This window comes from Delphinus delphis, chromosome 17 (genome assembly GCF_949987515.2).
Source record: "Delphinus delphis chromosome 17, mDelDel1.2, whole genome shotgun sequence".
Taxonomy (NCBI): domain Eukaryota; kingdom Metazoa; phylum Chordata; class Mammalia; order Artiodactyla; family Delphinidae; genus Delphinus; species Delphinus delphis.
In genome coordinates, this window is record NC_082699.1 from 44105317 (window position 1) to 44117614 (window position 12298).

The 12298-nt window shown below is 39.5% G+C and overlaps 1 protein-coding gene and 1 pseudogene across 10 annotated transcripts in view; one reads left to right on the forward strand and one right to left on the reverse strand.

Annotated features, from left to right (window-relative positions):
- VPS13B (vacuolar protein sorting 13 homolog B) overlaps window positions 1–12298 on the forward strand; it is a 798456-nt gene that overhangs the window by 742523 nt on the left and 43635 nt on the right. For all 10 annotated transcript variants that reach the window (XM_059994971.1, XM_059994970.1, XM_059994972.1 and 7 more), the window contains 8 exons: window positions 1712–1975; window positions 2654–2737; window positions 2915–3090; window positions 3505–3675; window positions 4031–4232; window positions 5350–5538; window positions 8172–8318; window positions 10559–10842. In XM_059994971.1, coding sequence (XP_059850954.1) covers window positions 1712–1975; window positions 2654–2737; window positions 2915–3090; window positions 3505–3675; window positions 4031–4232; window positions 5350–5538; window positions 8172–8318; window positions 10559–10842 — 1517 coding nt within the window. The remainder of the gene's footprint in view (window positions 1–1711; window positions 1976–2653; window positions 2738–2914; window positions 3091–3504; window positions 3676–4030; window positions 4233–5349; window positions 5539–8171; window positions 8319–10558; window positions 10843–12298) is intronic.
- LOC132413449 (U6atac minor spliceosomal RNA) lies at window positions 8019–8126 on the reverse strand (annotated as a pseudogene).

Below are 12298 nucleotides of genomic sequence, written 5' to 3' on the forward strand. Positions count from 1 at the left end.
ATATGGTAAGGCCCACCCATGTTCAGAAGTGCAGTCTGCTTTAGTCAGTCTACCAATTCAAATGTTAGTCTCATCTAGAAACACCTTCACAGACGCACCCAGAGTAATGTTTGAGTAAAATATCTGTGCACCCCATGGCCCATTCAAGTTGACACATAAAATTAACCATCATATCCTTAGACATACATGCTATACATGTATTACTTAGTATACATTTTATAACCTGGAAAAATATTACAAATAAGGAAAATAGTATGTGACAGTCCTGTCTTCCTCAGTCATGGTGAAAATTCATATTGCACAGGATTTGCTTTCTAAAAGTATTCACTGCAGAGGAGTAAATTTTGTGTTATCTTTTCAATTTCCACCAATTTAAGAGATATTTCTTAACGCCTGCTCTGAACTATACTCTTAGCTGGATGAAAAGTTAAATGATACATGGATTTAATGGATAATTCTGTGTGTTTTATAAAGATAACGTTTCTATGCTATAAGAAAAACTTGAATAAGATAAAATATAATTAGGCTTCTGAGTTAAAAGTTGTTTGTATTATCAGTTTATACAGAGATTTCGTACTGCATAAGAGTGCAATAAACCCTTGGAAATCAGCCGCAGGGAATAAATTGATCACAATTGTCATCTCAGCTATGAGAGCTGAAGTCTTGTTTCCAGTCCCCTTCCTTTTTGACTGCTACATTGTTCAATACCATCCACCACCACCTTCCAGTCAGTCTCTTCTCTCATGGCTTCAGCAACCCTGCATTCTCCTGACACTCGTTCGTCCCTTCTCTGACTTCTCACCCTGAGTCTGTACCTAAAGTCTTGGTCAGTTACTGGGTTTGAGCCTCCACCCTCTTTTCCAGGTAAACTGTCTTCCTGTCCGCACACATTTGTGAGGCTTTAATTTCACAAGTCTTCCATCTCCAGTCCCACCTTCACTCTCAAGCACATGACCAGCCTTTGTAGCTGGGCATGGATCCTGCCTACATGTCTGTCCTTTGAATTCTGCAAACTCAACATGACCAAAGCAAAGTCCCTTCTCTTCTTGGAAGCCTCTTTTTCTTCTTGTACTCTCTAAATAAGCTAACGATTTCATTTTCTTTCCATTAAAATCAGCATAGTTTACTCTGTCTGAACAAGGCATACCTTGTTTTATTGTGCTTTGCTCTATTGAGCTTTGCAGATACTACGTTTTCATCAGTTGAAAGTTTGTGGCAACGCTTCATCAGTTGAAAGTTTTTGGCGACGCTGCATCAAGCAATCCAACAGCATTGGCTCACTTCGTGTCTCTGTGTCACATTTTGCTAATTCTCGCAATATTTCAAACGTTTTCATTTATTATTATCTTTGTTACGGTGATCTGTGATCAGTGACCTTTGATGTTACTATTGCAAAAAGATTACAACTCGCCGAAGACTCAGATGATGGTTAGCATTTTTTAGCAAAAAAAATTTTTTTAATTAATGTATTTAAATGTTTATAGATATAATGCTTTGAATACTTAATAGATTACAGTATAGTGTAAACTTAACCTTCATATGCACTGGGAAACCAAAAAATTCATCTGACTCCCTTTGTTGCAATATTTGCTATATTGTGTTGATCTGGAACCAAACCTGCCGTATCTCCCAGGTTTCCCTGTATTTCCAATTCATGGAATCTGAATTGATGAAGTCTTATTGATTGATGGATTGATTGATTGTCTTTCAGATTATCATCTGTGGAAGACAGATTATCTGTAGTTACTTGTCTCAAAGCATAGAACTAAAAGTCGTTCAGCATTACATTGGTCAAGATGGACAAGCTGTGGTCCGAGAACATTTTGACTGCCTCACAGCCAAACGGAAATTGCCTTCGTACATACTAGAAGACAGCGAACTGACCGAGTTGTGTGTGAAGGCCAAAGGAGATGAAGATTGGTCGAGAGACGTGTGTCTGGAATCCAAGACCCCTGAGTATAGTGTTGTCATTCAGGTATGAGAAGTAGTACAATCCAGAATAGAGCAGCTTTAAATTTTTAAATTTCTCGTTATGTTCTTTATTCAGTACAGCACTTAATTTATTAATAAATGATATGTACAAAAGAGGGGAGGCCTGAAATAGTATAAAAAGGCTTTGAATATTATTTCTCAAACTTTTTCGTCCCCATCCCACGACAACACGATTGTATCAGTTCCAGTCGTTCTCGTAGCCGAGACTCTACCCCTCCCAGATGGAGATGATTTATATCTTGAAAAAGATTCTGATGCACAAGGGCTTTTGAGGGACGGGAGGGAATAAAGGGTGTCCTCCCCACTTGAGAAGCTTATGATGATCAGCTACTTTTTTATCTCTTTCTCAATCTCCACCATCATCACTTTCATTCCCATAAAGGACAAATCCTCTCTTTTGTTCTCCCACTCACTCTTATATCAGTCTCTCCACATACAAATCCCTTCATCTTTACGGAAAGAATTGGCCCCATTGACTCACTGCACATTCACTTTATGCCATAATGAAGTCTGTTTTTGCTTATTCTTTTTTTTTAAATGGCTTTTTTCTGTAACTTCAAACTTTTTGTATCCTCCAAATGGATATTATATCTGTGCCTTATTTTGATGAATTAGTAAACTGTTTAGTATTTAATAGAACCCTTTTCTGTCTCATGTGCAGGTGCCGTCTTCACACAGTTCTCTTATTTATGTCTGGTGCACAGTTTTGACTTTAGAACCCAGCTCTCAAGTGCAACAACGAATGGTAAGTGCTTTCTAATCCTAAAATATGGCATATGGCTTTGACCTTTCCTGTTCTGAAATAAATTAAGGTCAGAGTGACCCAGGGAAGAGATTTATTACAAGTTTGTTTCAGCGTCAAACAGCTGGAATACTGCAACAAAGCAAATATGAAAGTTGTTCTGTCCTTTTATTTTTATAGATTGTGTTCAGCCCTCTTTTTATCATGAGGAGTCATCTTCCAGACCCCATTATCATACATTTGGAGAAAAGAAGTCTGGGATTGAGTGAAACACAAATTATTCCAGGAAAAGGACAAGAAAAACCGCTGCAAAACATAGAACCTGACCTTGTACATCACCTAACATTTCAAGCAAGGTACTGGGAAAGTCCTTACATTTTCTTAAGAGAGATTCAGTAGAAAAGTAACTTTGTCCTGCTGAGGGGGTAAGGGAGGATAGAGTTTTTTGTATGATTTCTTATCTTATGAGAATGTTATTTTTAAATTGCCCTGCCTAGTATTCTCTTATTCTCTTCTACAGTTTAAGATAAAATTCAGCCCCTTTGGATATAAATAAGAGGGATGATCAGAAAATGTAATTGACACATAATTTCTGTAGAGGAACAAGAGATCTCCACCCAAGCATTGGGGAGGAAAGGCCACGGCCCAGATAATTCCCCAAACTGTGTCATCATCCCTAAAGCACCAAAAATTGACTCACTCTCACCAAAAAAAATATTGGTCTATGATACATCTGATAATCATTCTTGTTTTTTCTTTCCGTTTCCTAGAGAAGAAGATGATCCTTCACATTGTGCTGTTCCCATCTCAACATCCCTCATTAAGCAAATAGCCACTAAGATACACCCCGGAGGCACAGTTACTCAGACCCTTGACGAATTCTACGGGCCAGAAAAGTCCCTTCAACCCACATGGCCCTATAATAAAAAGGACTCTGACAGGTAATGTTCTCTAGCAGTCTTTTTCTACAAACATTTCTCAATATTAAGAAATAAATAACTGTTCACAAAAATCTTAGATACCATAAAAACATTTTTAAAAAGATGCTTGCATGTGTCTGTCAGATTCTGACCTTTTATCACCTAGTAGATGTATTCCGTAGATTGCTTCATTCTTAATCTCGAACATAGTTGCATGAAAAGTTTCTTTCTCCTGGATGCAAACTTAGCATTGCATGACTCTGGTGTGAAGAGGTGTCATACAGGAGCGTTGTGTGTCTGGAATCCTTAAACACATTTCATGAATCCTGAAGTCATCATGTTTCATTGAGTCTCTTGGATGTGGTATTTGGCACAGGAATGAGCAGCTGAGCCAGTGGGACAGCCCAATGCGAGTGAAGCTGTCAGCCTGGAAGCCATATGTGAGGACCTTGTTGATAGAGCTGCTACCCTGGGCCCTGCTCATCAATCAGTCCAAGTGGGACCTCTGGCTGTTTGAGGGAGAGAAGATTGTTCTACAGGTTCCTGCTGGCAAAATTATTATCCCTCCTAATTTTCAGGTACTATAACTTTTTTTTTTAAACTAATAGGAATTCTTTCCTTTCAACAACCAGCTTTTATTCTGAGGTTGCATTTATGTTCTTAACAGAATCAATCAGTTGTGGAAAACTGTCCTCCTAGATGCATATGTAAGGGGTATGGAATGTTCTTTGATATTCAGAGACATCTCAGATGTCTTTTTTTTTTTCCCCATCAGCAGTATTCATGCTTGAGTTATCATTAAATTTGATAACTTGTACTAGTTACATTCTCATTTCCATTGTGTATAGGATGTTTGACAAGTATTAGGATTTGCCTGCTCAGGATATGTTAAGAATATAGAGCCATATTCTGTGCTAACCCACCCCCTAGATATTTTTGTGGTTCTTACAGAAACTCTCAGAGATGTGCAAGATGGATAAGAAGTAAAGATTTCTGAACAGCTATTTTTGTCAAGGCCCCTTTTCCTTTATAAGTGGACTTGCCTGTCCATAATCATGGATGCCCCCCGTTAGTGATGACAGCATAGAATCATTAATAACAAGGGAAGAAAAACTTAATTGTAAAACAGAATTTCATAGGAAGATTTTATATTCCATTACAGGAGAACTTTCTTGATAAGGCTAGCCCAGTTCAAGAAGGCACATAAATCTGTAAGAAAATAGAGTACAAGGAATTTCTAAATAAAATGTTTTCCTGATAGGGAATAATTTGAGAGTCCTTTTTTTTTGAACTCCAGTTTATAAGCATCTTTACTCAATTGCATTTTTCCTTTTTTTTAAAAAAAATAATCATATGATGTTACCTTAAGGAATTGGGATGTTGACCTACATGTACGTAGTGTTGCATATTATTCTTTTGTCAAATGAAATGAAACCTTCAGTTTTTAAGCCTTTGGTATATAGGGTAGTCACAGTTTAGACTGATGTTTTTTTTCCCTCCTTCAATAAATATGAATTCCATCGTGATTCAGAGAAAGCACTGGGAACTAAAATAAAATGTATGTTGCCATTACCAAAAAAAAGGGATTTGGTTGCCTAAGTAGACCTATTACATAATATAAAAAATTCCTACGAATTGAGGTAAAAATATCAAAGTTAAGAAAAATACTTTATAATTGAGGCATTACTTTTCCAGGAAGCTTTTCAAATTGGAATATACTGGGCAAATACAAACACTGTGCACAAGTCAGTAGCAATTAAACTGGTCCATAACCTGACATCTCCAAAGTGGAAAGATGGAGGTAATGGTGAAGTTGTGTCATTGGACGAAGAAGGGTTTGTTGCTGCCGAAATAAGACTTGGTGCTTTCCCAGGACATCAGAAGGTAAGATCAAAGTCGATAAAAGTCTGTGTGGCTCAGGGGATAGCATGCCATCCCTTCAACCTGTTTAAAATGAGTCTACCCTTTTCTTTTTTAATCCCTTTTTGGTATTACTTGTTCCAAACAATTTTTAACAGTGTAACGTGATTTCTTAGACCTCTCTGTTTTACAGTCGTTTTTTTTTTTTCCTTTGCTAGTGATAAAAGCTGTGTCACATAGTTTATCCAATAACCTCTCTATTTCAGAACACTCAGCAGTCACTTGATTTATTGTAAGTAGGGGAAAAAAGTGAACTTATTCCCAAATATCCACAAGTTGTACTTGGCCTCCTTGTTTTAGAGCAGGAGGTAGAGCTGCTAACATTCTGAGTATTGAGTGAAAGGACAAAGGCTCCTGCAGCAAAGCTTATATTTCTGGAAAGGGCATCCTGAGCAAAATGATGTGGAGTTGTGTTATTGAACAGCGGACTGGTACTCATGTTTGTGAAGATGAATACAGAAAAATGAAAAAAAATAGTTATTTAACTAAATATAAGTGGTATGTGCTTTTCAACATGAATCTTTTCTAAAGTAGTATATAAAAACCAGTTAAGCTGAATAATATAGTAACAAATCACATTAAACTGTATGTATGAGGTAAGTATCATAGTGTACCGTGTAGAAATCTCATGCTGTACTTAATGATATCTTCGTTATTTTAGCTGTCCCAAATCTGAAAAAGAAAGGATGCTTCATCAGAGTAGTATAGTTCAGAATGACCTTTCTCTGGGAAGAAGCTAGATTTTGACAGGCGTCTTCAAAGAGCCTCCTGAGAAAAGTTAGGGTCATTTGGTGACTTTTTAAAAATAAATTTCTCTGATACAAAGTAGTAGGTCTTCAGTATTCAAGGCTGGTATCCATTTCCTCAAAGTTGTCTGGGCAACACATGTTTATGCTCTGCCGGCCAAAATACTGTAACACGGGTGTAAATGGCAAAGAGCTGTAAGCGTGAATCACCGAAAGTTGAATAGTTGTAAGTTGAGAACTACCATCAAAACCTGGAAAAAAAGTTATGATATACAGTCAAACACCCAGTACCTCCAGCACCTCACAAAGTGGCCACAGCAAGTGCGAATAAATGTTAGTGAAGGAATGAATGAACTGTTGGAAAATATAATATTATTATATCTCATTATTCTCTAGTAGTGATTCTCAAACTTTTTAGTCTTTGGACCCCTTTACACTCTTAAAAGATACTGAGGACCTCCAAAAAACCTTTTGTTTATGTGGATTATATCTATTTGATATTTATCAAATTAGAAATTAAAACAGAAAATTTTAAACACAAGAATTCACAAACATACATTTCATTAGCCATAAGCATGATGACATCATATGTCATATAGCCTCTGGAAAACTCCACTGTATGCTCATGTGAAAATTAGAGTGAAAAAGACAAATAGCATCTTATTATTATTTTAAAATTAGTTTTGACCTTGGGGCCCCCTGAAAGAATCTCAAAGACCATCTCCTCCAAGGGTTCTCAGACCACACTCTGAGAACTTTCTTGACGTTACCACTTGCTAGATGGATATCTTTAGGCACGTAATACCTTCTCTGAGCATCAGTTCCTCATACAATGTGATAGGACAATGAGATGATACACACCGTGGTTAAGAGCAGCACCAGGGAACCAGTCTGCATGGTTTCTAATTCCAACCCTTAGACCCTCTTTATCTTTGTGACCTTGGGCAAGTTGCTTACCTCTTTGTGCCTCATTTTTTCTCTTCTGTAAAATGGGGATAATATAGTAGCTACCCCATGTGGGTGTAGTGAGCATTCTGTGAATTAATATGCATAAAGTACTTTCAACAGGTGGAGCACAAGAAGGCAATATATGAGGGTCAGCTGTTACTATTTTCTTCAACATTGTCATCATTATTTAAGTTCTCAGAACTCCTCTTGGTCCAGGTACACATTCAGTGAGATAGCTGCTAGGGTGAGCATGAGAAGGGGAATGCTGGATTGAGTTCTTTATGTTGAAAAGGATAAGTGACATCTGTTTGTGTATAAGTGCTTTATAAATAAATATTTTGTGAGGGAAAAATTGGTTTAATAACTTGAAAACAAGTCTCTGTCACTATACAATAGCAGGAAAAGTAGGCGGTTTGCTAAAGCACCCTGTTGAAGAGTAAATAGTGACCCTTTTTAGGGACCAAGACAATTTTCAGACTGAAAGGGAACTCTACTAAATCCTCTGGAACAGAAGATAAAATTGATACTGTCCTATGCAAACCAATGGATAAAATGACTTTTAAAAATAATCAAGAGGTTTTTATATGCCATATGATGTTTTTTTCCCTTTGGAAGCACCCACTTAAGTATCAGATTTAATTTGAATTTATGTATTATGTTCTGTTGTTTAGAAGTTGTTAATATTTTCATTAAATGATGAAATACATGATTGGTGAGTCAAAATACTCTAAAGATTGGGCAGAATAAACAAAAAAACAGTGGTTAGATGCCACGAAGTAGGTGGCAGTGCCTTAACTGTATGCGCCTCTCCCATCCTTGTCAAGGGGAGTGCTAACCTTCTCTCCTTTCATACAACACCCATATAATATTTTAAAAATTACTCTTTCCTCAATTGTCCTGCAGTTATGCCAGTTCTGCATTTCCTCCATGGTACAGCAAGGCATACAAATTATTCAGGTTGAAGACAAGACTACAATAATCAATAATACACCGTATCAGATATTTTATAAACCACAGTTATCTATCGCCAGACTCCACTCTGGAAAGGAGGTAAGCAATTCAAAGATGATTGTTTTGTCTAAGTTTTCATAAATCAATAATAATTATTATCAACTTTTTTTTAACCTGGAACAAATCCAAAGCTAACACTGAATACAGGTAAAGATTCATTGATTTTTGCTTTCATTAAAACCATGGATGCTGGGCTTCCCTGGTGGCGCAGTGGTTGAGAGTCCGCCTGCCGATGCAGGGGACACGGGTTCGTGCCCCGGTCTGGGAAGATCCCACATGCCGCGGAGCGGCTAGGCCCGTGAGCCATGGCCACTGAGCCTGCGCATCCGGAGCCTGTGCTCCGCAGCGGGAGAGGCCACAACAGTGAGAGGCCCGCGTACCGCAAAAAAAAAAAACACACACACACAAAAAAACAAAAAACAACCTTGGATGCCATGGTGAGCACTTCCAAGGTACTTAATGAGGAGACATCCTACCAAGCAGGAGATCCGGACCCACTGGCAGCTGGGTGCTGCCGGCCCCGTCTGCCCCCGAGGCTGCAGCGCTCTCTGCCAGAGCTCACTAACACAAGGCCCCGCCAGCAGGAAGCGGGCCTGAGGACTGGCTCAGAGGCTCCTGGAAAAGAACATCTGCCTCGCAGGCCACCGTGCCTGGAGGAGCCCAGTGTGAAGAAGGCTCAGCCCCAACGGAGCCCCAGATCTGGGAGCGCTGAGCTCTGTGTCCACGAGGAGAGGAAATGTGAAAATGTACCAGCTCGTTTATGTTAACGTCTCTATGGCAGAATACGCGGCAAATGAATCCAATATTCAATTCTTTATACAGTTCAGATGAACAGTTTTATTTTAAGAGAGTAAGGAGATATTTTAAAAGGATTTGAAAACAGAATATGCTAAGTGGTATCTATTGTTTTACGCTATTGAAACCATCATATAGAAAAGTATTATTTTTCTTTACTTTCATCTGAATTTATTGTTAGCCCTTACTTTCAGCTCCTAAAAATTACATTAGAGCAATACAGTAGGATGAAAGTCTTATTCTTCTAAGCCTACAGTGCATTATAGTATTTATAAAAATGTCAGAGTAATAGAATTTCATCTTGGTTCGTTGAAGTATTGATAGAATAAATAGGTGACCAGAAGTACCCTGGTGGGAAGTAGAGGTCAACAGTAATTGCATTGTAGGCGAGGATTTGAGGGAAGATCCAGCATGAGCCCTGATAATTTTCCTGCTTCTCCCCACCCTAGGGCTTCCTGAGGCATTGGGTCAGGGTTTTCGACACTGACACTTCCTCATCTGAAGAGGGGCATAATTTTGCATTCCTTGCACGTTTTGGGTGAAGGTTAAATGAGGTAATATGAGTAAAAAGGCTGGGTACTCAGGAAAGGAGAATTGCCAGCAGTCACCTCAATACCAGCATCACAATGGGCTCCTTGAGAGAAGGGGAAGGCCCCCATCCTTTCTGCAGCTGAGGGGGCCCCCTTTTTCAACCCCGACCCTGCTTCGGGCAGGTGTTGGAATTGTTTAAAGACATGGTAATGCCTACCCTCTCAGGGAGACTGTCTGGGACAGTGGGAGAAACAGCCCAAGAGCGAAGGAGGAAGCCTGGCTGCTGGCTAGGCTTTGCCACACACTGGCTTTGTGATGCTGGACAAATCATCTGCACTCTGGGAAGCAGCTTCCTCAGCTGTGAAAGAGGAGGGCCAAATAAATTATCTCTAAAGGTCCTTTTTATGTCTACAATCCTGAGACTCTCTAATGTGCCAGAAACCATGTGGAATTCCAACAGAGGGTTGGAGATCAGAGTTTCCTGCTCCCTCAGGATGAGCTTTCAAAAAAATTTGTCTTCTGAGCCCCCAGTTTACCCTTCTGTATCTCATTCAGATCTCTTCTGCCCAAGGTCCCCCGGGGTGCCACCCTTTCAGTCCAGCCACACCTCTCTAGGAGGACTCCCTCCCAACAAACAACACTTGTACCACATGGCATGGCTTTTCTTTGCAGTACCTGGGGGTATTGAGAACTTTGCATCACCTTTGAAGTCACACCAGTTTTATCATGTTTCATTATGCCTAGAAAAGCCGACCCTGTTCTTCCTGCTCCTTGTAATTGTCTCATTAGAGCTTTCTCATGGGAACAGGATTTCTAATATTCCCATGTCCCCCACCTGGCCACCTCCTGAGAATATATGTTAAGGTTTCTCAGAAGCTGTGCTTTAAAAAGTGTAACTTCTCTGTATGACTGTAGTAACTGTGCTCTCTCTGCATTGTCTTTTCTTTCTTCAGTATTTTCATGTTCCAGACAGTGCTACTTTCAGCATTTGCCCAGGTGGCGAGCAGCCTGCTGTGAAATCCAGCTCCCTTCCTTGCTGGGACTTAATGCCTGATATCAGTCAGTCAGCGCTGGATGCATCCCTGCTTCAGAAACAGATCTTGCTGGCCTTCTCTCCTGCCGCAGTTGCCGACAGCTCACAGTGCTGGAGCCTGCCAGCTCTAGTTAGACAAGAGTTTCCCAGACAGAGTGTGTCAGTGCCCTTCGGGAACTATAGGGAAAATGGATTCTGTACCAGGTATTTTACATTTATGTGAATGTCCTTCTTTGCTTCATCCAGGTGCCGGGAGAAATAGGAGAATATTTGCAGTGCTCACCACATGTAAAATTAGGTTTTGCTTTTATTTTTCATGGCTTCTAGGTTTTGTATACAACTGGGCAAATGTTATGATCACACATGGGTTGTCCCAGTGTACTACTGATGAGATTTCTCCCTTATGCAGCTTCTACTAGGGGGAAATGTGATGTTTGTACCGTAGAATAGCAGAAATCTATCATAATGAAAAGATCACCTTCTTTTATGGCTTCTTAGCCTCTGTCAAGTGATAAGAAATAAGGGTTAAAATATGAGAGAGTCAAGTTGGAAAACCTTTTCTTTTCCCATATTTTACTTTTACTTCAAAATGGAATTTTGCTCAAGTCATTAAGAGAGATAACTTAGATAAACACAAGTCACAGAAGACTCTGTTCTGTGGTTGTTCCTGCACGCAAGTTACTCCAATTACCAATTACCAATTATGCAAATAGCAACCACAGAATCAAGCCAGAGACATGTAATGGTTTGTTCATACCGGACTTTTATTTTGCGGTCGTTTTGCATGCAATATGTCCTTTCTGTAGCTGTCAGGAATAACTTATTTATGGTATATATAAAAAGTACAAAAGAAAACATATTGTAACCTTATGAGAGGTACCTTTTTTCGTGATTATGAATTTATAGACTTTATTTGAGATTTTAGCCATCTTAACTTTGATGTATATAGAGATTTCTAGTAGTAATATTTTAAAAGATAACTTCCTGACTCGAGTTATCCTTAATATTAAGGCTCTGTTCCCTACACACATCCCTTCTTCTTTCACAACACTCACAAACATCCATGATTTTATAAACACTTTTCACCCCTAACTCGAGAGGAATGTTTGTCCTTATGTTCTGGTTGGAGAAGTTAAGTGTGGTGAGTTTTTTTATTTTTAATTAAAACAAACTTGGGACTTCGGCACAGTGGTTAAGACTCCGCCTGCCAATGCAGAGGACGCGGGTTCGAGCCCTGGTTCGGAAAGATCCCACATGCCGCGGAGCAACTAAGCCCGTGCACCACAACTACTGAGCCCGTGTGCCACAACTACTGAGCCTGCGCTCTAGAGCTCACGAGCCACAACTACTGAGCCCATGTGCCACAGCTACTGAAGCCCGCGCGCCTAGAGCCTGTGCTCCGGAACAAGAGAAGCCACCGTAATGAGAAGCCCGCGCACCGCAAAGAAGAGTAGCCCCCGCTTGCTGCAACTAGAGAAGGCCCGTGTGCAGCAACGAAGACCCAATGCAGCCAGAAATAAATAATAAATAAATAAATTTATTTAAAAAAAACTTATTGTTTCCAAAGCGGGGTGGGGGGAGGGATAAATTAGGAGGCTGGGAATTAACATATGCACACTACTATGTATAAAGTAGATAACCAACAAGAACCTACTGTATA